Genomic DNA, 27061 nt, shown 5'->3' on the forward strand with positions numbered 1-27061 from the left:
CCATGTCCTAGCCCTTTGCTTTAGGACACTGTGGTTGTATTCAATTAAGACCTAACGCAGAGCAAATTAGAGTATTACTGTAACCTATTGTAGTTAGACATGCTCATTAGTTTCATTGAGTCTACTCTGAGTATGACTACTGTTGAATACCACCTGGGGATTTCAATCCAAGCTCAGTCTTGGTCACTGAAAAGACTGCTAACTCTGCCTTATTTGGGACTGTAGCCTGTTAGAATATGGATGTAACTGAAACTAATGGGCAGGAGCAACTACTCATTAGACATGGGGCTTTCTTCCTCTCCCTTTCCCTCCCTCCCCAGCTTCAGGTTCTGCCTTCTCTGGACTAGGAAGGGCCTATGTTTCATGGCTAAGGATTGTGTTATGCTTTGTACATGAGAACTCTTGCAGGAGTTATCAACACTGACAGTGGGTTCAAAGGAAAGCCTTTCTCCAGGAGAGATGGTGGGATGGTTCCTTCCTAGCACCCCAGGTTCCCCCCCCCTGTTTTTGTGTACATAATAGTTATTTCTCTTGAGGTATTATCTCTTGACACCTGGCACATTCATGTGTGTCTGCCCATGCACATTTTAATCTTTTACTGATTAGTTTCACATAAGGAAGGTCAGGAAATCTTCTGGAGAAAGCCACTCATGATAAAGAGAATAAGCATTTAATCTCAGATTGAAGTCCTAGATTCTGGCCACTGTGCATTTCAGGTGGGTCTTCTCGCCTCAAGGATATTGTAGAGTTGGAAAAGGTTCAGAAAAGGGCAACCAGAATTATCAGTGGGATGGAACAACTCCTCTGTGAGCATTTGGACCTTTTGAGTATAGATGAAAAGGGTAAGAGGATACATGTGTGGCATGGAGAAAGTGGGTGGAGGAAGGTTTTTCTCCCACATAACATTAGAACTCATGGAAAATTCAGGGCAGACAAACAGAAGTATTTAATCCACACTGCACATAGTCAAAATATGGAATTCATTGCCACTGGATGCAGTGATGGCCACCAACTTGGATGGTTTTAAAAGAGGATTAGCCACATTCATGCAGGATAAGGCATTGTTCTGCCTCCACTGTCAGAGGCATCATGCCTCTGAATACCAGTTACAGGGAATCACAAGTGTGCCAGAGCTCTGTTGAGCTCATGTCCAGCTTGCAGTTGTCCCATGGATATCTGTGAAGAGAGGGTGTTGGACTAGATGAGCCACTGGCCTGATCCAGCAGATACCACTTAAGTTCTCAGATGTGGGCTTGGGAAAGTTTTCTGCCCTGAAAAGCAGAGGCCTACTACCAGTGAGCACTGTATTATCCCATACGAAAAAGGATTTACTGCCCTTCATAAGCATGACATCAGGTTGGTCTCTAGCTGTTTTTCAGCTGCAACCAGCATGGTTTATGGTCAGGGATGATGGAGCTGTAGCCCAGCAGCCGCTGGAGAGCCACAGGCTCACAATCCCTGGACAAGGCGGCCTGACTTAACGTAAATCATATTGGGGAAGGGCTGTAACTCAGCAGCAGAGCATCTGCTCTGCATACAGAAGGTCCCAGGTTCCACTCCCAACATTTCCAGGTGGAGCTGTGAAAGACCTTGGCCTGAAATCCCGGGGAATGGCTTCCAGGTATTGTAGATGATACAAAATGGTCTGACTCGGTATAAGGCAGCTTCCTAGGTTTCTCTGTTCTGTTCTTGAGAATAGCATCGGTACAGCCACCCGTTTCCCATTGACTGCTCTCCTCTTCTTCCCCAGTGGAGTCCAGTCACAATTGCCAAGATGCCAGTGTGGTGTAGTGGTTAAGAGCGGTGGACTCATAATCTGGTGAACCGGGTTCGCTTCCCGGCTCCTCCACATGCAGCTGCTGGGTGACTTGGGCCAGTCACACTTCTCTGAAGTCTCTCAGCCCCACTCACCTCACAGAGTGTTTGTTGTGGGGGAGGAAGGGAAAGGAGAATGTTAGCTGCTTTGAGACTCCTTCGGGTAGTGATAAAGCAGGATATCAAATCCAAACTCTTCTTCTATAATCCCCAAGAGCTGTGGCAACTGCTTTCGGTGAGGGTTGGGGTTGCAAGGTGCTGTGTTGGAGCTTGGCTCTCCAGGGGTGGTCCTTCTCTCTCTCCTCCTCTCCTCGATCTCTCAGGGTCCAAGCCTTCCCGCTCTGACCCTTCTGCTCCATCCTTGCAGCTCCATGGAGACTCCATCCTCCTGCTTTACAACTTCAGTGGTCAGCCCAGCGGAGAAGCCCTGGTCACTTTCCCCAGCCTGGACTCGGCAAAGAAAGCCGTGGCCGAGAGAAGTGGATGCCACTTGGGAAGACACTGTGTGGAACTCTGCCTGATCTAACTGAGGCTGGACCTTCTGTGGGGTGGGCAGGAGTGAGGACAATCCCTGCTCAAAATTCACCCCTTTCTTTAAAAACATCGTCTTCCCTTACTCAAAAGTGCCTTCTCCTCCTGGTGTGCCTGGGAAACAATCCTCGCAAGTGTCTTCAACTGAGTGGGACAGAAATACCCCTCCCTCCCCACCCCCAAAAATAGTGCTAGGATGTTTGATTTCAGCAGCGTTGCCATGAAAATCCCCCACCCCCCACGTAATTTGGAGATAAATCTGTAGCACTTCACCAGTTGTAACCACAACAGATGTATTTTTAATTTAACTTTATTTCTGTGTATCAGTTTGGAGAGGAAACTGAAGCCTGTAGAATTCTTCAAATTTTCATTTCATTTTGAATCCAAACTTGCCAAAAGTTTAGTAGTTGTTGTTGCTGCTGTTGCTGTTGTTGGCAGCAGGGAGGGGTGGGGGTTGCCCTTGCCTTGAAAGTTGGCTAGTGGAAGCCTGTTTTCCTGAAATGTGGCTGGGCAAAAGACAACAACTTTGTTTGAATGTTTATATTGTTTCCTTTACTCCACTAGAGAATAACTTGGAAAGCTGCATCCAAATGAAATTGCAGAAAAAGCTTTTTAGTTTCTTTTTTTAAAAAAATGAAATGTATCATTTTGTTGGGTATGACACAAATAAGTAAATGAAATAAAGCCATATCTGTCTCCTAACATTCAAGCTGCCAACCTGTAAACCAAACGAAGAAAGATCCAGAACTTCAAAGAATTTCACTAGGACAAAGAATGGCACATAAACATTGAGGACTAGTAAATTATATTTTGTTTTATTTAAGCATCATAGCTCTCAGATATTGTATAAAGCATATTTTGCTTTAGTTTATGTGCATGCCATTTGTTTACAACATTATTCTTTATTTGTATATTATGAAGCAACCAGAGAAGTTGAAATCTCACCCTAATTAGTGCATGACTCTTTTTTTATGTGAGTATGTATATATGTGTTCAAAGAATATAGTTTTATGTTGCGTAGCATGTGCTGAAACATCTACTGTAGAAGCACTAAATGATTTTGTTTTTACCGTGCCTTGATCCAGGACTTTTCTCAAAATGTGCAATAACAGCAGAAGAAACCAGAAGGAGCCCATTTTTGCAAGAGGCTCTTAGGTACCTGAGTATGCAGTCTAGTCTTACTTTCTTTTTGCTAAGAGCATACGACTTGGAGTAGTACTTAAAGGAGAGAATCGGCCTCTCCCTCCCATGTCAAATGATGGTGTATGCTTCTTTATATAATAAATAAAAAGATGCTTGCAGGAAAAAAAAACAACCCGGGCTTTCTTGAACCTTCTCTAGATTGATGTTAACCCTGGATTGGAAAGCTGCAGAGATGTCACACTGAAAAGGTTCTGCAAGTTTCCTTCACCATACAGTCAACAACAATTTGCATATCGTTTTTAAAAGACACAAATAAGTTAGTGTGAATTGGGCGGTTCTTATTTCCAATAACCTTTCTGTTATGAACTTGCCTTCCGCTCTCTATTTTATATTTGATACAGATGTGAAGCAATTAAATGTTTAGCAGGTGTTTTCAGCGTCACTCTCCTGGGTCTGTGCATGCTTGTTTCAACTTGTCTTTGGGCAGTTAGAATCACAGAACTGTAGGGTTGGAAGGGGTCCAAAGTGTCATCTTGTTGAACCCCCTACAATGCATGTGTCTACCTCACTGGATTCCTCAACCTTTGATTGACCTTTCAGTGCAAATCTGCTCGGCTCAAAAGCATTCTGGGTAAGGTGATGTGAAAGTTCTGTCTATGGCAGGAATGGAGAACTTGTGGCCTTCCAGTGGTTGCTAGATGCCAGCTCCCATCAGGACCAGCCTCATGGCCAATTACCAGCGTTGATGGGATCCGTAGTTCAAAACATCTGGAGGGCTCCATGCTGGGGAAAGCTGCTTTCAAGTGCTGTGAAGTTCTCGGTCTGTTTCAGCAAACACAGCTGCTCCTCTGGAAAACTGAAAAAGCTGGTTTCCTGTTGGCACTATTCTACAGTAACTACAGCAGAATTTGCTTCACTACAACTCCCATCATCCCTGAGCATTGACTATGTGGGCTGGGGTGATGGGAACTGTGGTCCAGCAATATCAGCAAGGCTGCAGGTTCCCCAGTAGGCAGCCCTAAGAAATGTGCCACAAACCCATCCTACCAGTAGGTGTCCCCTTTACACTGAATTTGACAGAGCAAGGACCAAAATCTGAAGCAGAAGCTATGGCCTTATAGTAAGAATTAATTGCGCTGATGATAACACAGTAATGACCTTCCAAAAATATATGCTCAGTCTTTCACTCTGCCTGGACCTCATTTTAGTCATAGGTGCAGGAACACACCATCTTTCTGAGAAATGCTGTTGCATTAAATTGGAGCTTACATTTCTTTCTAGTGCATTTGGAAAATGTGTGTTTCCACACAAGATGGCCACTTCTTACATTGCCTCCAAAAAGGATGGGTAAAATGTTCATAGGCAAATGTGTTTACATACATGCAGTGGCGTAGCGTGGGGGTGCAGGGGGGCCCGGCCGCACCGGGCGCAACATGGGGTTAGGGTTAGGGGACGCAAATCCACGGGTTAGGGGGCGCAAATCCACGGGTTAGGGGGCACAAATTACATGCCTTGCCCCGAGTGCTGACAACCCACGCTACGCCACTGCATACATGGAAATTTAGAAGTAATGTACGTTAATTCCAGTTGAACTAGTGCTCACTGTTGTAAGGTGTAAGGCTCCGTGGCCAGCTGAGCTCTGTGCCTGCTCAGCCTGCTGTTAAGGAGCTCACTGTTAATGGGCAGCTTCAAATCTGCTTCCACCCTCTTGAACCTGAACTGGGACTAGACAGTCCTTCAAGAACAGACGAAATTAAATTAGAGGACTCTCTTCTGCAATGGAGGACAAATGGCCATCCTATCACAGACACACTTTTCTCAGGTTTATCTTTGGAAACATTAATTTGCCTGTGACCTCATGTTATATGCAAAAGGTCGGGTTTATGCATGCTTTTTTAAGAAAGCCATGTGAAATCGGTTCCTATTTTAAAAGCTAATTGTCTTAAAATAGAGAGGGGTTTTTCTTTTCTTTTAACGTTTTGCAGAAGAGGATGGTAGGGGGCAATCAACTTGGACTTAAACACTTTCCATGAAAATAACACATTACTCACTCTTGCAACTCTTAACTGTCAGCCAACTGTTGCACCTTAAGCCATGCAGAGATTCTCAAGCTTTCTTTATCCAGGGAACTCATTTCACATTGTCTTCTCTGCTGAGGAATCTAGTGGATTGCAGAGGATTCTGGGCTATGGCAGCTTTGGTCACGCCGGACACAGAACTAAATGCGAGTGCCCTCAAATGTTCTCACTGCATTTATTCAGCCACACCTGGCCATCTAAGTGACTTCAAATGAGTCAGACTTGATTAGGTGTCTACTAAGTCTGCTTTGTTGGATCATTTTTTCTTGCAATGCAAGAATCCAGACTTTATTCTAGCCAGTGTAAAGAGCAAGCTATAATTACACTGTGGGGCTGTTTCAGTTGTGACCACCATCAAAAGGAACAGAATCAAGTTCTTACAGGATATCTGATTAAACTCCACATGCAAATATGCTTGATCTCTGAGTAGATTTGCAGAATTTCACCCAGTAAATAAATCCCCCTTAAAATCTGGCCCTGCCTCATCACTCTAATTACTGTATCGGGTCAATGGACACAATGTACCTTGGGGGGGGGATATTTCTTGCCTTTTTGCAAGTGCCCAAGCATTTTATATTATTATGGGTACCATTTGTCCTAATGTACGATACAGAAAGGAGCTTGCTGAATGCTTGGAAATATATAAATGAAGCCTCTTGTTACATCCTTGAAATAGTAATTTAATGGATGCTGCTGGCAGGAGGGCAGGGGAAGAGGCAGGTCTGAGAGGTGTCAAGGGAGACAGTGGCAAACGAAAACAGCTTTGGCCAGCTTTTAATAGCTCTTCTATGAAGCTGAAGGCGAGGCCAGCACCTGGGAGGAAGGTGGGTAGAAGGAGGCAGGGCCTGCCCGATACCTCTGCATTGCCCTGGAGGGGGGGGAACTGTCTCACATTTGATTCCAAATCATGTAATATGGGGGGGAGGGATGTTTTTTTTGGGGGGGGTGTTTTGCAGTGCACAGAATTCCTGCAAAGCAGGGATCTTTCACTCTGGTTAATCTGTTGGGTAAGGCAGTGCTTTCTCTTTCTGCAATCTCCCCCTTTTCTGTTTTCTCTTCTCATGAAACAAAAAACCAATCACCCCTGCTGTAGATATAAACGCCCATCTGCACTATACAATTAAAGCAGCATCATAGAGGGTATTATTCACATGTTGCATTCAGCAAGTATACAACCTCTGTACCTGTTGTACACAAAAATTGGTATGCACACTTTTGTAGTTATTCATGTGCAACATTCAATGAGTCAGCATGACTAGTGGTTAGAGGGCAATGGGAGCTGAAGTTCAGCAGCATCAGGAGGGCCACTAGCTACTAATCTATAAGTATATTTATTGTTGCACACAACCCAATCTCTGAGCAGTGAGAGGCTCCATATCTCTTTTCCAGGGTTGTTTCCTTGGAATGAAGGTCAAAAGAGACTGTGGTGTCTTTATAATACGTAGTTTCATTTGCACATGTACAACTTGAACATAGGACAGAGGAACTCAGAGCACTAACACTCCAGAAGATTTTTGCTTCTCCATTAGGTTTCTAGGAAAGCACCAAGGTACATATTGGGGTCCAACACACCAGCTTCTGTGTCCCCAGCTTCCAGAATCCCCCCCAAAATACTCTCACATACAGCCTCCCTTGTTCTATTGCTCACCCTCCTGGGATGGCATTGCATTCAGCCATGTGAGGTGGGAAAAGAGCCACCCATTTGTCTCTGTAGCAGCAGGGCAATCTCTTTGGACATGTAAATGGCCAGCTAAGAGCATTAAAGGTAAAGGTAAAGGTACCCCATCCCGTACGGGCCAGTCGTGTCCGACTCTAGGGTTGCATGCTCATCTCGCTCTAGAGGCCGTGAGCCGGCGCTGTCCGGAGACACTTCTGGGTCATGTGGCCAGCGTGACGAAGCTGCTCTGGCAAGCCAGCACCAGTGCAGCACACGGAAACGCCGTTTACCTGCCCGCTATTAAGCGGTCCCTACTTATCTACTTGCACTTAAGAGTGCTTTCGAACTGCTAGGTGGGCAGGAGCTGGGACCGAACGACGGGAGCTCACCCTGCCGCGGGGATTCGAACTGCCGACCATACGATCAGCAAGTCCTAGGCACTGAGGTTTTACCCACAGCGCCACCCGCGTCCCTAGCTAAGAGCATTATCTTACAGATAATCTTACAGAGACTGGTCTGACTGGTGCAACAGCTTCTTCTTCTACATTCTAAACTTCTAAACACTCAATATAACTCCCCCTCAGTAACAGTGAGGCTGAGCAGAAAAATGTGGCTAGTAGGAGAAGGCAGGCAACAAAAGCCTTCAGCCAAACTTCCCCTCATATGAAATACTTTATTGTCACTTGTACAACTTGTATACAGTGAGATTACACGAGCACCCCCCACTCACCTCTCTTAGTATTAATTCCCCTCGTTTACTGACGCACACCCACCAAACCCAAAAGTCAGTTGCCCTGTTGTTATCTTTTCATTCAGCAGCCTAACAGCCCACAGATAAAAGCTGTTTTTTACCCTGTTGGTGCGACTAATCATGCTTCTATAACTTCTGCCCGAGGGCAGGAGATCAAGAAAATGCCGGCCAGGGTGTGAATCATCCCTCAGAATTTTCCTCACTCTCCTGAGGCAACGTTCTTCTGTGATGTCATCCAGTGGATTCGCAGGACAGCCCATAATATCTTGTGCTGTATTCACCACCCTCTGTAGGCACTTCCTATCAGTTGATGTCAAACCAGCGTACCACACCGTAATGCAGTATGAAAGGACACTTTCTATTGTGGACCAGTAGAAGGAGATCATCAAATGTTGATTGACATCGTTCTTTTGCAATACTCTGAGGAGATGGAGTCTCTGTTGGGCTTTCTTTTCTTTTTTTTAATAATATTTATTAAAGTTTTAAAGGTTACAAAAAGAAAAAGAAAAAAACACCATATTAAACAAAAACAAACAACACATCACAATAAGGAAAAAAGAAAAAAAGAAAAAAAGAAAAAAACAGAAAAAGAAAATCCATTTAAAAACACAGCGAATCTTCCCATAACTTATCTTTCATTTGCTTATTTCCTTGACCTCCTCACACCTCCCTTTTTTGTATTCTAGTTCGATTATCTATTTCAGCAAATCCTTTCCATCTTTTCAAATTTTTGTCCTGTAATTTATCTTAATATAATGTAACTTTACTTTCCCTCCTTTCACCAATTAACAATCAGTTTTTTCCTAATCCTTTATAACATTTCTGCTAAAACCACATAACTTCATTCCAACATCCTTCTAGCATTCATTAATTTTACAATGTTTCTGTAAATAGTCTTTAAATTTCTTCCAATCTTCCTCCACCGACTCTTCTCCCTGGTCTCGGATTCTGCCAGTGCCAAGACTTCCCAGATCTTGTTGTTTTGTCTGGGAGTGACGAAGCTATTTTTTCTTTCCCATCTACCATAACACTTAGAAAGTCCAAGGTCAGTCCCACAGTCAGACAGTTTTATCTTTCAAGTGGAAAATTCACCTGATCCAACTCTTATAACAGTTTCAGAAACTTCCTCTAGGGGGAAACAGTTACAATCCGTACTTGTATTGATCCAAAATAACGCCTTTTAAAACATAGCTCAAGCAGGAAAGTTAGTTTCAATTTTCAGTTACTTTTCCTCCTTTTTAAGATCAGAGGGGGACAGCTAAAAACAATGTATCTCTCTTAGACAGCTAGCAGTCGGTGCACATTTCCAAATACAGCAGTCTTATTATCCTATTGGTAGCCCGTTCCCAGGTTCTGAGCGGTGGAATTTTAGCTTCCTTCCCTCTCTCTTGCAGGTATACATAGTCCAAAACTCCCCCCCCCTCTTCTCCTGCTTCCAAGGGGGGGATTTACTATTTTTTTGGTGTTGAAATTAGTCCTTTCCGATCGGCTTTCAAAGACTTTAGCTTGCAGCCTCTTTGCTTTGATCTATTTACAAAAGCAGAAGGCGGACTTCCTGTTTATGCCTCCCCGCTACAGTTCCGAATTAAGTCTTTTTTTTCCTTTAAAAGTTTCCAATTTGTTCTACTCACGGGTAATTTCTTTTAGAATCAGATTGTCCACAGGAAAAAGTCAGCGCTCTCCGGCAACGGCTGTGCGGCTTCGCTCCGTGGAAAAAGCAGTCGATTCACAGCACCGCGCTGCTCACCCCACTTCGCTCCGGAGCCCCGAAATCGGGTTTCCCTGCGATTAGGGGAGGTGCAAAAGGTGCCCACCGAATCCCACGTTCACAGGCTTCACCCGCCTGTGATTTTTAAAGGGTCTCCGCCTTCGCCATGGCAGCCAGACCCGGTTCCCACAGAGCAAATTCCTCCTAGTCAGAGGAATTCCGCCATTACCGATGGCGCTAACCCGGAAGTCCCTCTGTTGGGCTTTCTTAACCACCTGGGTTGTACTGATTTTCCAAGTAAGGTCTTCATTGAGATAAACTCCTAGGAATTTAAAGGAAGAGACTCTCTCTACACAGCCCTCCCCGATGTACAGTGGGGCTAGTTCTCCTCTCTTCCTCTGAAAGTCCAACACCATCTCCTTTGTCTTGATGATATTAAGGTGCAAGTTGTTCCCTAGGCACCATGTAGATATTTTTTGGACCTCCCCTCTATACGCTGATTCGTCTCCACCTGTTATTAAACCCATTATGGTAGTTTCATCTGCAAACTTAATAACTGCAGTAGACAGGTCAGGTGACACACAATTGTATATATGTGTGTGTGTGTGTGTGTGTGTGTGTGTGTGTGTGTGTGTATGCCCCCTCCCAAGCAGCCTTACTGTTTTTCTTATTACTTATGATACTGGAGTAGCCAGATGACCTCCATATGTTATTGAACTACAACTCCCATCATCCCCAATTATTGCCCATGCTGGCTGGGGATGATGGAAGTCCAACATCATCTGGAAGGCAGCACATTGGCTACTGCCATGCTGTATACTACTCTTTGCCTGCTAAATAGGTCACAGTATCTTTCTGATTTAATAGCGGTGACGGGGCTGGATGGGAACGATGGTTTTCCCTGCACGGTATGTGCACAGTGGATGTCCCTGTCCAGGAAAGCAGGTGGTGAGAAGCCCAGTATTGACATGCCGCATCCTGATTTCCACTGTGATTCCATCAGCTAATTAATATTAGCACAGCTCACTTGAGCTTGAAAAGATGCCAAGTGGAACACAGCACAAAACTGGAAAAGCGAAACTGGCTCCACCAACTCAGAGGAACGCCAAAACAACTGCTTGCAGGATGTTCAAGGCATCAGCAACAGCAGGGACTTAGGAACAGCCTTGCTGTTAAGTAACGCAGGCGGCTGAGACTGAATTCAAAGCAGCAAAAGGCCAGTTCAGTTGAATAGTGCAGGTATGCTCCATCCTGTTTTCTCATATCCTTCTGCTTATTAAAAGTTCATCTCCTGCTCAGATTAAGTTCTGGTGTGCTGGCATCATCAAGGGAATGGCCCCCATTTTTAAATCTTAGCTCAGCCATCGACACACTGATGCTTCACTTCTGAGCACACTTGTCTCTGAATGTTACATGTGACTAACCATACACACATAAGCTCAGCTATTGTGTACACATACTGTACACTGGCTGAATGAAAAAACCCTAACAGTTGAGCTGTATACCTGCACAGCTATTAACACATAGCATTCAACCAGTGATGAGTAAAGAGCCTAGGATGGTCCTACCTTAACAGGGCTGAAAATTATGGAGTACTGAAAAATGCAGTGTGGATAAGTAGAAAGCCTAAGGCTAGTGTGTTTTTTAAAAACCTGTGTGTGTAAATAGCAGAAGAGCACTGTGAGGCAACTGAAGTGAGACCTTGCCTAGTGTAATAATAATAATATAGCACTGCAAATTCTCAAAGTGCACACACTGGTGTATAAAAAGGATAACATTATTTGGAGAAAGGCAGCAGCAATTAACAGTTCCATGTTGTGCACAAACAAACCAAAAAGAAAACCTGACAGCTATTCCATTATGCTAACTGCAGTAAGCCTGAAAGGTAATCTGTATTGTGAGCTGCATGCAAGCCTTTATGGTTTTTATAATAGTGCAATAAAAAAAGCAGAGGAAAGAGATTTTAGATGTCATCACCACCATCAAGAGCCACCAAGAGGAAGAGAGTGAAGGAAGTGATGCAAATTCTAAGTTTCAGGAGCTGCTGCACTTTGAGGAAAACCAAGATGCAACTGAGAAAATAGTAAAATTCTAAGCAGCGGAACCTGTGCCTCCAAACTGAGATCCAAACACAACACCACCAGCAGGGAAACGCAAAAACATATGACAACATGCTGGTGATAAAACTGGAACATGAACACATTTTCACAATAGGAACAGAGAGAGAATAAAATAGGTTATTCAGAAAAGATGTGAGCTTGGATGAGTGTTGTTTACTAATTTATATGGTCCTTTTAGGATCGAGGTGCAGAGCCTAAGTTCTCAATACCATCTGTCTCTCCAGATTCTGTGGAGTAGATTTGAGGGAGAAAATTGATTATATTTTAATGAGAAAAAAAGTAACAATTCACACCTCTTTAACCAAACATGCAAGCAAAAGACCCAGTTCTGCAGACCCAGAACCAGCACACAAACCCCTTAGCTCCTGGGTTCCAGCAAAAGAATTCTTCTAGTGCAGGCAGGCAAGTAAGTGCATCTACCCAATTAGCTCTTGAAGGGCAAACTGCTTCTGTCACAACTCTTCATCATAAGGCGATGATGCCTAGAATGAGTTATGGACTAATTGCCCCATGTGACACAGCAGAGGTATGAGAGGGGGCTTGAGTCACAGTTTCATTCCACAGAGGGTAAGTCATTTTACAGCACCTCTTGGCCTCATCAGTTCACACAAGCACTAGCAGATTACAGAGAGAGGAAAGCCTGAACCCACAAGCAAATTATCCTCCTGTCAATTGATCTGCAGCTCCAGCGTTACAGCTCTTAATTACATGGTAAGAATGTGGAGCAGGGTTCAAGCCTCCCCAAGCTATCTTTAGAAAGCCTAGGCCACCATGGCTTAATATGAAATCATTGGCACTTCCATCTACCCCCTCTATTTATATTGCAGGAGCATCCATATAGGCAGAGGCGCCGTCGAGGAGGCTAATCCTAAATTGGTCAGGGCTCTTGCTAGGTCATGTGGTCTGGATCCTTGCTCTTTCCTCACATAGACAGATGCAACTACTACCAACCTCAAAGCTACTGATCCTGTATTTACAGCTGGCACCTTAGCAGTACAGGCAAGCCTTCTGTCACCAGGTAGTGTAGCTTGGGTTATTAGAAACATACTGCCCATCTTGCAACAAATCTGCAGCTCTGATGCGCTGTGGCTCTCTGAAAACTAAGGGAAAGACTATTTTTCAATTAAGATGCCAGAGACAGAACTGGGAACCTTATGCTACAAGCAGAATAACATGCTCTACTATTGAACTATTGCCTCTCATAAAATGCATTGGGGGGGGGGTGCTCCTCCTGATATTCAGACAGAACACTGCTTGGAAAGAACTCTAAATCACATGCAAGCCTATTTGGCTCCTGGGTTATCTAAATGTTACCGCAGCAGTTTGTGAAACAGGAACTGTGTGGAACAGGTACTGTGGAAAGCGCATTACAGTCAAGAGACTGTGGAATGGATTTGGGCATCTCTATAGAATCTGGAGAATATATAAAATCCTCCAAGGACCAAGAAGGTCATGAGAAAAGTCTCATCTCATGCAAAACATGCCAAATCTCCCAAAATAGTACACACACCTCACTGGAGACACACATTTTTGTGCATTTTCTTCTTTATTTCAACACTATGATTCAAGAGCCTAAAACGCAAGTTTTTCCCTTTGTATTTCTGCATGTAGCACTGCAATCATAACTTACAAAAGGTTTAATACACAAAATGTACATGAAATTACAATACAAGGCTCTGTAAACATCTAGAATGTAACCTTTAGTCTTAAAATCATTATTGTCCCACATGGTTAAATATAAAACTTCAATTTGAATAGTCTCCAAACCTCTCAAGGAATGACATTCATTCTGTGTATCAAAAATAGAGTTTTCAAAGTTTTGTTTGCATACAAACAAAATTTGTCATTTTTTTCTTCTTTAATCTTTGGTTTACAAAGGATGGCAGTTCCATTTCTCTGATGAAGAGTTTATTACAATGAGTGCCAGATTGTGGTCAAACTTTGGTAAAGCCAAAACTGCTTTTAGTAGCCCATATCAAATGGGCCATGTACTGCCTCCTCATTTGATTAACAAAAGCCTCCACTCTTTCTGCTGAGAGTTGTTTTTGAATGCTTCCCATAATATTTTTTTAAAAAATTGGACATCAGCATAGAAAGCAATTGTGCAGATTTGGAGGCGGGAGAGGCTAGCAAGGTAGATGCCAAAGTGCCAGTCACAGGCGGCGGCTGCTGAAAATTGTAAGTTGCATAGTCCAATAGAAATCATGTGCTTTTATATCCACTACATTACACAAGATTAACAGTCTTTAAATCTATAGCATCACACAAGCAAAACATTAAAATAAAATTAAGACCCTTGCACTGAAGTGTTTACAAGGCAAATACAACCATTTTTAGTACCCAAAGTCTATGTTTTTGTTTTAAATAGGAAAGCAGTTCTACATCTACAGGCATCAAGGTATTTAAAGGCATCAGAAGATTTTGTGAACCATCCGCCAATTCCACAGCTGCAAAAATCTCAATTTGTTTCAGTAGCTTGCTTGCAAGGGGCTCCCCTGTGCAAGCCCTGCTGAAATGGAGAGAGGCTGTAATGGTACAGCTTTTGGTGGATTGCTCACTTAGTGCATAGCAACACGGGATTGTTTGGGTTCCCATCTTTTAGGAAAAATATAAATTCAAAACTACTCAGGAGGACTTAGAGAGGGAAGAGGCTACACCACACACCACCAAGGAGCATAAAAGCCCACGGTGTATTGAAAGCTCTGAAAACTTGAAATCTCCCTGCAACCACTGGTTACTAGAGACCCATTACTACTTACGGAGTGAAAACTGTAATGCAGGAATTGTCACCAACTAGACATGAAAAGGCTAAGGCAATTTAAAAAGGAGTGAAGTGCTACACATGTAACTAGCTGTACTTAAGCTTATTTTAAAGCTATTTAACTTATGTGAACAGAAGACAGACTTACTTGAAAGCAACACTACAGAGAGACTACCTTTTCCAAATGACAGTATCGCTCCTTTTGATTTCTAATATTTATAAATGACAATATAGTAACAGTAGTCTAATAATATTACATATCTCAAAAAGTTAATTAAAAGCAAATTTACTGGGGGAAAGGGATGAATTTAAGAGCTACTCCAATTTGACAACTACCTGATTAAAGCATTCAAGATAGCTGTTCATATGAAGGCCACTTCCTTCCCTCTTGAATTGTAAATTCTAACCCCCAAAATTGTATTTGCTTTGACTGTCAAGGTTAAATATATATATTCTAAACTTTAGGAATTTTGTAGAAGACAGGCATTATGTTTCCACTGAAGATAAGAAAAAACCTCTGAATGTACTGTATTTTATTTTACACTGAATGGTGGGCCACTGGCAGACCAAGTGACAAATCAGTCAGCAGAACATTGCCAGTTGGGGCTAATATCTGTAAGTGCCCTCTTGATAGCTAAAAGGAGGCTTAAAGAAGACAAAGCTCTCTTCACAGGAGATGTGGGAAATTGATTAAAACGCATTGGGCCAGAGTTAGAACAGATTTCCAGAAAAGGATGGCCTGATTTGGATGGGCTCTTATGTTCTTTCTGCACATATATCCTGGGGATGCAGTTAAGACTTACAATGTTTTTACAACAGGCCAGGCCAGATTAATATTTACTTGATTGCTTTCTTAGCAATCTGGAGTCCCTCTTTCTTATTTGGCTAGTCAAAGCTGAATAAGCTGGATTTTCAATTTTTTAAAAGAACTCAATATTCATACAAAAAGCAACATAAATATACTATCTAACGGGGATTCTGGATCTTACATGTTTGGATTATGAATTCGTAATTGCCCATCTTGTATGAAATACTAACACAAAGTTGTGTCACTCTGATGTTTCAGCTCCAATCATGATTTTTTTTATTCAGGGTGGTCTGAAATTTCAAAATGTAGTGTAAACATGATTCCTTGATGGTGTGGGTTGCTGGAAGTACAACAGGAGCTGCAGAAGGGCAGTCCCCACTAATTTCAATAGCGCTTGCAGGAGAGAAACTCATGGTGGGTGTGCCCTGATGTCTGTTAACTACTAGAAAAAGCTGCCTCTGTCAGCAGTGTTAAGCACAACTGTTAAGAGCATGAGCGGCTAAACAGTTTTTCACTATTTATCAAAACCTGTTACATTTCCTTTACTACATACTGGGACTAATCAGATTTCTTGAAGGAGGAATCCCCATGAACGTAAGTATCAAAATGTTATAAAGAAAATATTTTAAGAAACAAGTCTGAGTAACAAGAGATATAAATTGGATTTGTCTAGGGGTGGGGTGGGGGTGGGGAGACACACCATGGACTAAGTGAAAAACCCTACCTGAGGGATTTCAAGACAGTGTGGATAACCCGTACTTAAAACTATTCCAACCAAAAGGTTTCCTTATAGAGCATGGCTTTTTAGCATCCAAAAATCTTGGTTCTCTCCTTAAAAATTAGCATTTTATAAACTTTTCTGAACTAGAAAAACCTGTTTCACTTATAGGGGGGCCTGTGCTAGCAAGGGGTATAAAGTTATAAAAGTTAGATTTTGGAATGTCATTTTAATCCCAATATTTCCATGATGGAATGGTCTCTTTGCAGCCTACCAAGGATTTTCAATGTATAAAGAACAACAGACCTACATTTGGCTTTGCTTCCTAAAAGTCCAAAGAAAATGCTATTTTTTTATACGCAAGACTTCCAAGGCATTGGCTTAAGATGACAGGTACTTTTGTGCCTCTGGAAGATTTCATTATAAAAAAAAGTTCTCTTTCAAACAATATAAGCTTAAAGGCTCTTCAAAAAGACCCCCAAAAAGGTATACAAATTTATATTACAGTCCTAATATCTCTAAGGAAAAGCAGCATATGAAGATGTGTATTTTTAAAAAAGAATTCCCACATTCAGTACTGTGCATATTGAGAGCAAAACTATATTTCTCCATACAATTAAGCACTTAATATAAAAGTATTCTATTAAATGCACAAAACAAGCATAGCTCATTGGTATTTTCTCATGGTTAAAGTATCTTGGGTTGCTTCTTTGTGTCCATTTTTACAAAGTAATTTTTACAGCATCCTAGGAAGCTAGAAGTGTAACCGTTTCCCCACCCTCCCAGAACAGCTATGCAAAGGATCCACTGTTCCAGATCATCAAGGCCACAAAGTCGGAAGCACAGTAAATCTAAGGAGGGGGATGAAGCATTACTCAAAGGAAAAGTGCGAAGTTTTCTGGATCACTAAGTCACAAGCTTAGTAGCTACTGAGCTCCATCTGATAGTCCTGTCTCCAGAGATGCAGAAGATGCATGCGAAGAATGGATAGCCACCCCTGCTCCATGGGACACCGAGATCTGTGACATATCTCTTCCTATGATTTCATTCACTGAAAGGAAAGAGAAAGGATTAATGTATTTGTTCAGTTTTCGTAAATATTGTTTTCTGAGTGGTACCTTTACCAAACTCCATTCTGGATGATATTTATATAATTTCATATTAAACACAGTTAAAGCTGCACAGGTTTAAAAATCTCTATACCATTGAAAAGAACGTATGCAGGATGAAACTAAGCTTTTAAACAATACAAAGGGACTGGAGAGATCATGCTTTTTTGAAAGTTAGAATTTCAGACATTTCCTATCCCATTTTTCAAAGATTCACAGAGCAGTGTGATGTACTTTGCACATGAGTAGAGATCATTACGTCACATTTTCAGGACTGAGTCATGCATTACAAAAATGTTCTGATGCACTCTGATGTGCCCTGCATCAAAGCAGTCTTTTTTTGTCTTTTGGTTGGAATACGGTTGTACCTTGGTTTGCGAACGCCTTGTGAGTCGAACATTTTGGCTCCCGAACGCCACAAACCCAGAAGTGAGTGTTCCAGTTTGCGAATGTTCTTTAGAACCTGAATGTCTGACGCACCTTCTGTGGCTTCCGGTTGGCTGCAGAAGCTGCATGCAACTGGAAGCAAGCTGTCTTCTTTAATTTTTGTTTAATTTTTGGCAATGGATGTGTAGGTGTAAACAATGCATGAATTCAGAAACTTATGTCATGTGGTATGCCTTAATTTCTAAATAAGAGGAATGGAGTCATCTTATACAAAAGTCATACTTCAATCCCACTTCAATCCACTTCTGGTCCTGGGAGACAGTGGAGCAGGAGAGGTGGGGGCAGGAGGAGGAGGTGTGGAAGTCCTTGACTACACCAGCCTGACATATGTTTCCCTCCTTCTGCATCTGGTTCTTCACTCGTCAGTCCTGCTGCTCTCCTGCCTGTCCCGGCTGTTACAGGCTCCGCCATTCCACTGGTCCCTTCTCCCGGTGCCCACTCATCAGTATCCAGCCACCACTCCTTAGTGTCTAGCCAGTCCCTGACACTGAAACTGATGGGAGTGCAAAAACATATGGGGGGGGCCCTGCTTCAGACAATGTGTCTTGCACTTGCTAGCTTTCTCTTTTACAGCTAATGATTGTGCAAAACAAATATGCAACTCAGCAATACTCTCAATTGGCGGCAACCCCCCTCTCCAGCTACACTGCCAGATGTGTCAGTGGGCATCAGCCATCAGATGCAGAAGAGCACACAGTGAGGCACTCTGGAAAACAGAACTCTTAAAATAGATACAGACAATGCTCCAGTAGTCTAAGCTATGCTTGAGCTTCAATGGATTTGTTCTCAGCTGCAGCACGTGCTATCACATTCCCTACCCTAAAAGCTCTTCCCTGTCTACTTGTCATTGCTTCCAAGCAATTTTGGCAATACCTAGCAGTTCTGCTAAGATGCCTTCAAAGAGCCCCAAGGGCTAACAACCTCAAGTTTGTTTTTAAAAAGTAATGTTTGAATTTGTCAAGAACATGATTTAATACAGATTGATTCTCCTTGCAGTTCCTTTTCTATAGCGTAGTGGGCCCATGAGGTAATTATTTTCCATACTACTTCTGAGTTAGTTAAATCACCTTGAAAATAAATAAAATTTGCAGCATTATCCTAGTCCTGTGCTCAAAGTCCCAACATGTCCAGAAACAGACAGAGGAATTATTTTCTTCTTCCCAGTTTCTTTGAGAAACTTGCGATTTCATAGCAGCAACAGCTTAATTTTAAAATGTGGAAATGCAGAGTTAATGCTCATCACTAAAGGGAGAAATCAATGTTTTATGTATGGAGGTGGTATTGTTTGTCATATTATGCATTTTGTGTTTTTATCCTATAAACTGCTCTGTGATCCTCGGCTAAAGGGTGGTAAATACATTTAATAAATTATAATAGTAGTAATATAAGTGCCTGTAAAAATTCACAGATTGGTGAAGAAGAAGATGACGAAGTCTCTTTTTCTCCCTCTATCATTACCCTTACTCCTGCCCCAGTTGGCCAGTATTTCGGGGCTGAGTTGGTCACTTTTCTTAGCCACACACTCTGCAGCCTGGCCAGGAAGTTGTATTGGGACAACACACAAAGTCAGTATGGGCAAAGAATTAAAGAAGCACAATGTTTAACAGCCTACAAACTTTAATAAAATTGAAAGTACTGAGGAATGTCACATGCAGAGCTTACAATAAATAATTAAATTTTGAATGGTTTGAATGTATGCTGGCAAAATCTTTCCATCATAACTGAAAATAATAATTTACTATGCCAAAGGTCCTCGGGTGGCTCAATGGGTCAGTGCATTTGGCGAGAAAGTTGGTGGTTTGAGCACACGTAGGGATGTAGCCAGGATTCCTGCATTGCACGGGGTTGGACTAGATGACCCTTGGGATGCCTTCCAACTACAGTTCTATGATTCTATTATTCTAAGAGACTCGGAACATACTGTCACATTTCTAAAGTTAGAAGCTGATTAGTTAACAAGTCAGTCTACTGGTAAGAGGACAGGGGACTGCATGTATTGCACTTTTATTCTTTTAAATATGCGATTTTGATGCTGATTCAAAATAATGCCTTAGTACAGAAATAAAATACAGTAAAATCCACTGTCAATCCTATCATATTACAAATGACAACACTGTCCTTATATGCACTGCACGCTATTGAACACACTGCTGTTCAAGTCAATGGCTGCATCTGCATGTTTCTATTAAACATCAGAACACAGAGGAATAAACATTATTTGGAATTAGACTGCTTCTGCCTTCTAGAATTATAGATAGTATCGTTCTTAACTCTGTGATAGCCAGACATTTACTGCTAAGTGTTCAGTTAATTTTTCTGTTGACAAAAGCATACTGAAATTGATTGCGGTGAGAACCAAGGTTATGTTTATGAAACAAAAAAGTGAACACAATCCGTTTCAAATTGTAATTAGATTAAAAACAAAGGTTATCTGCAAATATTCATTCCCTGTTCTCAAGGGTAAGTAAGGACCATAGCTCAGTGGTAGAGCAACTAACTACTTTGAATGCAGAAAGTCCTCGATTCAATCCCTGGCATCTCCAGATAGAACTAGAAATGTCCCCTGACTGACCCTGTAGAGAGCTGCTGCCATTCAGTGAAGACAATACTGAGCTGGATGGGCCAATGGTCTGACACTGCGTAAGGCAGCTTCCTACATTCCACCCTGCATCCTCTATCACACAGTAACAGTTATGTACCACTATTATAGGACTACCTTCTTCTTATACCTCCTTCCCACCAATACTCCATCTGGTCTCTTGGTCTAGACAGTTTAAAATTATGAGCTTAAAATGCATCCAAAACATCTCAGCAGCTAAACCAGCTAGGGATATCTTACAGCCAGCAGCTAAAGGTTTCAAAGTCTGCAGCACACACGTTTGCCACATTTATTCAATTTGGGGAGCTAACTGGAATATGTTTCTGCACAGTTTCACATCTTTAGTTATTTAACACTTTATTCCTCTCTAAGACCATAAAAAGTTTCCCTAAGAAATCCACATTTGGCTTTGACTTTTCAGATGAATGTGGTTTGTATCCAACTAAGTCAAAATCAGTGGACTTAAGTTAGTAACGTTCATTGATTTCTGTACGGCCTAATAGGAGACAACCTAGACTCAATACTGGATAAACAACACAGGAGGTGTTAAAGTTCTATGCAAGTTACTGGTGTTTCTCTTCATTTGAGCCTTCAAATATTTGGCTTAAGTGACATTTATTTTTAACAAATGCTTAGAACAGTGATGCCAACACCGATACCAATATTAAGGAAAAACTATGGCTTTTTTCATGCTGTGGGATAAAATCAGTAGTGAATAATCTATAACCCTAACATCCTGTTGACTGGAATCCTCCATATATTTACCAGGGAATAAGTGCCTTTAATATCTATTGGATTTATTCCTAAAAGCACTGTTAGAAGAGTTGTTGTATGCAAGGAAAGGGCCAGTAGTCCCTGAAAAAGCATGTGGTGGCATTTCATCTGATAAAATTGTGTTTGTAGTAGTAGTACCAGGAAGAAGGAATTATGTGTTTCTTAATATTTTATGAGCGGTTGGGTTTATAGAATTACTCTCAGTTTTATAAACTTCTAGGCAGTATGTATTTTATACAAGATACTCCAGAGTGGGGGAGAGCAAAAAAGGAATCCTGTTTACATGTAGCTTGAGAACTTGGCATTCTGGACTACTTGATTACCTGCTGACCATTTGGAAATTATTTTGAGGCTGTATAGTTGTAAGCAGAACAGGTGACAAGTGACACTTGATAAAGTTGCTGGAACGATCTGCTTTGCCTTTTGATCTTTAAAGTAAGAGTCTATTGGCAAGCTGCATTAACCTATCTGCAAACCGTAGAACCTCTGCTCAGATACAAGTGAATCACAATACAACTGAGTCATGAATGTGCCAGTAATCCTAGTTTAGAAATGGCTAAAGTTTTGTATTTCAAGAAGTATAATTCTATGATCTAATATTTAAAAGCAAACAAACAAGATAAATTGTGGTATTTTTAAGTAAGTGGAATAGAAAACAAACGTTTCAGGGAAGAAAGGTATGAACTGTAGAAAGCAGATCCTTAAGTTATGTTGCTTCTGAATTAGGAACAGACAAGACTGCACCACCACATTTGGGTTCTAATGTGATAAAAACTCCAAACTAGTAAGAATGTAACAAATGACACGGCAAATAAACCTTAAATTTGAGAAGTACTAAAACTGTGCCCAGGCAACGCAAGAAGCATAAGCGGATCACTCTTAAGCTATTTATTGTAATTCCTCAGAATGATCAGTTATGCTAGGTGGCCACCATATGAGTCCTCCAAATTTTTCATTTATGTACATTTGAAAAGGAGCTCCATTGTATCATTACTAATTACATGATATTCTGGAATTAAATGCTTTTGTTAGGAACTTATGACATCTCCATCTGATACTCAAATTATTTTTCTATGCCCATAGGTTGGAACAGAGCTCCTGAAGAACAATTTTAATTTGGAAAGGTTATTACTGTATTGTGTAATATAAAGTTTTTCACTTGAAATTTAAGTAAATTTTGGGGAAACTTACTATCTTCTTATAAGTTCAAGACCCTAAACCTAATTTACACAGAAATGCCTGATTTTTAGAGTTCCAGGGAACTGTGCCGCTCCTGAACCCCAGAGCCTTTAAAACCAAGAATCTCAAGTTACAAGATGAGCAACTGGAGTCACACTTGAGCTACCTCAAAATGTCTTCTAGTCACCTAACCACCACCAGCAGGATAGCATCCAAAACACTTTAAGCCCACAACTTATGTGGCAGTTATGTTCAAGGGATTGCACCTAAAGCCAAAATCACATACTGTATAGTAACAAATATGGGTTCAATGGCAGGTGGGATTGCTAAAGTCTTTTTCCCTGGACACCAGCCACCTTTTTTTCAAAAACAAAAAACAAAAACTTTTTTGCCAAGCACATAAAGCTGAATGTGCACAAGTTAAATGTGCGTAAGTAGCAGGCTTACTGTAATTGAAAAGGGGTGATTCATGTTACCCTCTTAATGAAGGTGGGCTTGTATTCATGTCATCTCAGCTATTCTGAAATACCGAAGAGGGTGGGGACACAACACCAAAAGCAAAAGGCACAAAAACAAAATGGCAACAAAGAAAATTGAGACATTAAAAATGGTGCTTAAAATCTAACTTTATCAAATGATATAAAATACTGCAAAGCCCAACACATTTTGGATGAATTCTTCAGGACATGTAGGTTTTACTAATCACGCAACCTCCCTTTCAAGTGGTATACCAAAAATACTGCTCATAGGGAAAGTGAAGTAATGAGCCCTCCTTGTGTGCTCATAGGCTAGTTCCAAAGCAAACTCCTAAATACACAGCCTTATTCCTTGCTTTTCTAATCCACAGCTTTATGTAATGGGAGATACAACGGATAAGGAAGTGAAAGAAGATTAGCAAAAGGTCATCATAATCTGATACTGAACATAAATCAAGGTTAACATAACCTCAGACCAGTTAACAAAGATTGCATATTGTTACACTAAAACAGGAACATTTCATGGAAAAATTCTCAAGTATCTTGAAATCTTTTCAAAATCTAAGTAACTGTGCTACTCATTCCACTATTTGGATTCTTTTATATAATTCTTTTTTAAAAATAAGAGAAATGTATGTAAATTTTCCAGGAGACTTGAGCATCCTTGACCAGTGGATGCAAGTTATGCACTTTGGACACTCAGTCAGTTGTCAAAAATTGTTTGTGCTTTGCAAATATTTAGGAGTCTCTTTTATCAATTATTTCTATGAACTATTTAAGAAGGATATTGACAAGCTGGACTGTATGCAGAGGAGGGTGACCAAGATGTTCAAGGTCTGGAAACCAAGCCTTATGAGGCCTGGTTGAGGGAATTGAGTATGTTTAGCCTGGTAAAGATTGAGAGGAGATACAATAGTCATCTCCAAATATCTAAAGGGCTGTCACATGGAGCAAGCAATGCTTTCTTCAACTATCTGATTTGCATCCAAAGTATGACACCAAGTCATGTTTAGAGAGGCATTATTAAACTTCCTATAACATAGGATTATACCTACTAACAAACACTAAAACATTAAATGACTTAAGAAGAGATGACTGTCCACCTAACCTAGAGGCTCTCTGTGCATAGAAAAGCACTGATATACATACAACTCACAAGAAAGCAGACTTCAACACACATATGAAATGCTCAAGCACTCATTCCCCAGTTGCATACCTGCAACCAATATTACAACAAACAGGAAAGCCAACAACCAGGTCATGTGTATGTATCAGGCTCTCCAAATGTAATCCTTTATTATATTATTTTTTTCCCTTTTCTTTTTCAATATACTGCTTTTTTTTAAAGCAAAAATGCATTCAACCTTACACTTATAACATCACTTACCATCATCCAAAGTGATGTCTTGCAACCCTATCGTCTGAAAATTCAACTCTCGATCTTCAGGTTCAGGTTTAATGTTAACAGCTGATTCCTCTGGTGAAAATGGAGATGAGTCACATATGTTATGATGCATCAAAGATGAAGCTGCAGGAATTCCACCCAAGCCTGGGCTGTGTGCCTGTGGGGACTGTTGTCCAGAGTGACCAACAGCAGTAGGAGGAGGAGATGAAGCGGGTCCTGAGCTAGGAGTCTGGTAAGGCATAGGCTGCAATTGTGGAGAAGATGGCCCAGATCGTGGTGAATGGCCCAATGAATGAGAAGGTTTTGGGGATGGCGATGAAGTGTTACCTGGATTTGAAGAATGGTAAGTAACTTGTTGCAACTGTGTGGAAGGATGTCCCAGGGACTGAGTCATTGTGGAAGAGACAGAACTTTGCAGAGGATTTGGACAATGGTATCCCATTGACTGCAAATGAGGTGACGATTGTCTTGATTGAGTTGGGTGGACTGAAGGATGCCCTCCTGTTGCAGCTGAAGTTGACACTGAAACTGGACTTGAAGAAAGATAGGGCATTGTTGGTAGAGATTGGCAGCTAAGGTTTATCAATGGAGGTACAGCTGCATCTTGTTGAAAGGAAATTGCATCATATCCTTGGCTGGAGGAAGCAGAGTTCATGGGAAGACCAGTCTGTCCATTAAACATAACATTAGATTGCATAGGCTGGTAGGAAGGCCTCGCAGAAGGTGCTGATGTTACCTGAAAAGATTGGTGGACTACAGCTGGAGACAAAACATGATGCTCTTCACCTGGACTAATGCTTCTATTCTGGATGTGTGGCAACTGAGATACTGGTGAGGATGCCATGGATGTGTACGTCTGCTGAACTGGGCATACAAGGCTCCTAGGTGAAGTAGAAAGTAAACTATCATGCGAGAGCCCTGGATCTGGTGAAGGCAGCTGAGTTTGGAGAGAAGAGAGTCCTTTAACACCTGTACAACGAGTCAAGGACAATGATGGAACTGAAGACAAATCCATTTCATCTCTGTTCTCTTGCTTTAGTACAACTGTGAAATAAGAAAACCAACTATTTAGTAAATTCACAGATAAAATGATGGACATCAGAACTTGGTCACATAAGATGCAACCTTATCCCAAGTCAGTACAAGGCCATGCATATCCCCATACAGTGGTACTTTGGTTTACAAATAGTCCTGTTTAGGAACTATTCAGTTTACGAACTCCGCAAAAAAGGAAGTAGTGTTCCGGTTTGCAAACTTTACCTCGGTCTACGAACAGAAGCCGAACGGTGGAAGGGCACCGGCGGCGGGAGGTCTCATTAGGGATAGTGCGCCTCGGTTTAAGAATGGATTTGGTTCAAGAACAGACTTCAGGAACGGGTTAAGTTTGTAAACTGAGGTACCACCGTATAATCGATCCTGACCAAAAGAAGCCATGTGAGTCTCATGCAGATGTCATTCCCAGCCACGGTAAGCAATATATATCTTCATTAAGGTACATGTTAGAGATTGCATGCACAAGGTCCCATATTCAAGATGGAATCTATGCCACACTTAACTATAATAGAATTAATTGTGCTGTTAGAAGTCAGAAAGAAAAGCCTGGAACCTGAACTGCTACCAACTGCAAGAACCAGAAAATATTGTGCCCTCCTCTCCTTGGCTATAATCACCCACATATATCTAACTCTGCTGTCTTCGTATAGATTTTAATTGTAAGCTGCTTTGAGAGTCAATCTTTGCTGAAAGTAGTGAATGAAATATACACAACTATTGATCATATAGGTTTATATTACCTAAAGGTTTTCACATTATAAGCACTGGAAATTGTGAAGAATGAAGAACTTTTTACAAGCACTTTATGCAAAATTTAAAAAGCTGAGACCCATCTCAGTATGCAAAGTCAACATTCAGTGTAGGAAGCATTATTTTTGAATCAGTCTGACTGTCATTTTATGGCATAGCTTGTTTATTTTACATAAACGGTCATGATAATATGAATAAATTTTGCTTTCAAAATTAATAATCTCTGTGTGTAGTGAGATAGCATAATTTTACAAAATGTGTGTACCATTACTATTGTTTTAGACATCTTGATATGTTTAACTCAAGACAGTAATACTATATACATCTGAGTAAGTTGTATATGGTTGGTTTGAGACAGATTGTCAAGAGTGGGAGAGATGTGTATTAAAAGTGAAAATACTGTATTTTCCACTCAGCATTGACATTCACATTTATTCTGCATTTTGAAGGGCTTTTCCTATTTCTAACCTTCAAGCTCAAAAGGTAAACAGTTTCTCCCCTGATCTTGGGTCAAGAGCTACAATTAATGCTTTCAAAATACCGCTGGATGCACTTCTCAACCTTTTATCAGCTGCCAAGAATTACAGTGTTGTACAAAACATCAAGATCCAATTTAGGCACTTTAATAGCCATAGCCAAATATAATTGCAAAAATAATTTTTAAAAAACAGGTACCCCAAATCCAGGTTAAGTGCTATTGAAATTTGAAACAAAGAACATTTTGAATTTCACCCTTGATTTATACTAGAAAGAAGGTATGTATGTACCTGGAGTGTAAGTAAAACGCTGAGACTGACTTTTTTTCCTCTTGCCATTGCAAACATAGAACTGCACCTGGACAGTAGCTGTAACTGTTTTGTTGTGGTATGGAGGAACTTCAAGAACAATTGTAGCCTGAATGAAAAACAAATGAAATTTGCATATTAAAAGCAAGAGCAAACATCTTCCCCTAAATAAGCCTCGTCCTCTCCAAGATCAGCTGGCAAAGAATATGCTTTCTCCCCTAAAGTACTGTACTATTTGTTAGGCTACCAAGCAGAGACTTTTAAGTGGTGGCATCTTTTTTACAGAATGGCCATCGCTGGGAAAGTTCAATAGGCCACCTCCCCATCTCTCCACTCCCTTTCTTTTGTATCCTTAAAAGTCACAGAAAATCTAACTGTGATTTTAAATTTCTTA

The 27061-nt window shown here is 41.2% G+C and overlaps 2 protein-coding genes across 6 annotated transcripts in view; one reads left to right on the top strand and one right to left on the bottom strand.

Moving 5' to 3' along the window:
• ESRP2 (epithelial splicing regulatory protein 2) overlaps positions 1–3661 on the top strand; it is a 49634-nt gene extending 45973 nt beyond the window's left edge. For 3 of the 5 annotated variants that reach the window (XM_053399528.1, XM_053399526.1, XM_053399527.1), the window contains exon 16: positions 2183–3661. In XM_053399528.1, coding sequence (XP_053255503.1) covers positions 2183–2341 — 159 coding nt within the window. In that variant the 3' untranslated portion in view covers positions 2342–3661. The remainder of the gene's footprint in view (positions 1–2182) is intronic. The other 2 variants (XM_053399530.1, XM_053399529.1) reach the window with 1 other exon arrangement.
• Positions 3662–15562: 11901 nt separating this feature from the next.
• NFATC3 (nuclear factor of activated T cells 3) overlaps positions 15563–27061 on the bottom strand; it is a 46173-nt gene continuing 34674 nt past the window's right edge. The window contains exons 8-10 of the mRNA XM_053399533.1: positions 26650–26776; positions 24062–25123; positions 15563–17141 (exon numbers count right to left, since the gene is read on the bottom strand). Of these exons, the coding sequence (XP_053255508.1) occupies positions 17017–17141; positions 24062–25123; positions 26650–26776 (1314 nt within the window). The 3' untranslated portion in view covers positions 15563–17016. The remainder of the gene's footprint in view (positions 17142–24061; positions 25124–26649; positions 26777–27061) is intronic.

The sequence above is a fragment of the Podarcis raffonei genome, chromosome 8 (genome assembly GCF_027172205.1).
Source record: "Podarcis raffonei isolate rPodRaf1 chromosome 8, rPodRaf1.pri, whole genome shotgun sequence".
NCBI lineage: Eukaryota > Metazoa > Chordata > Lepidosauria > Squamata > Lacertidae > Podarcis > Podarcis raffonei.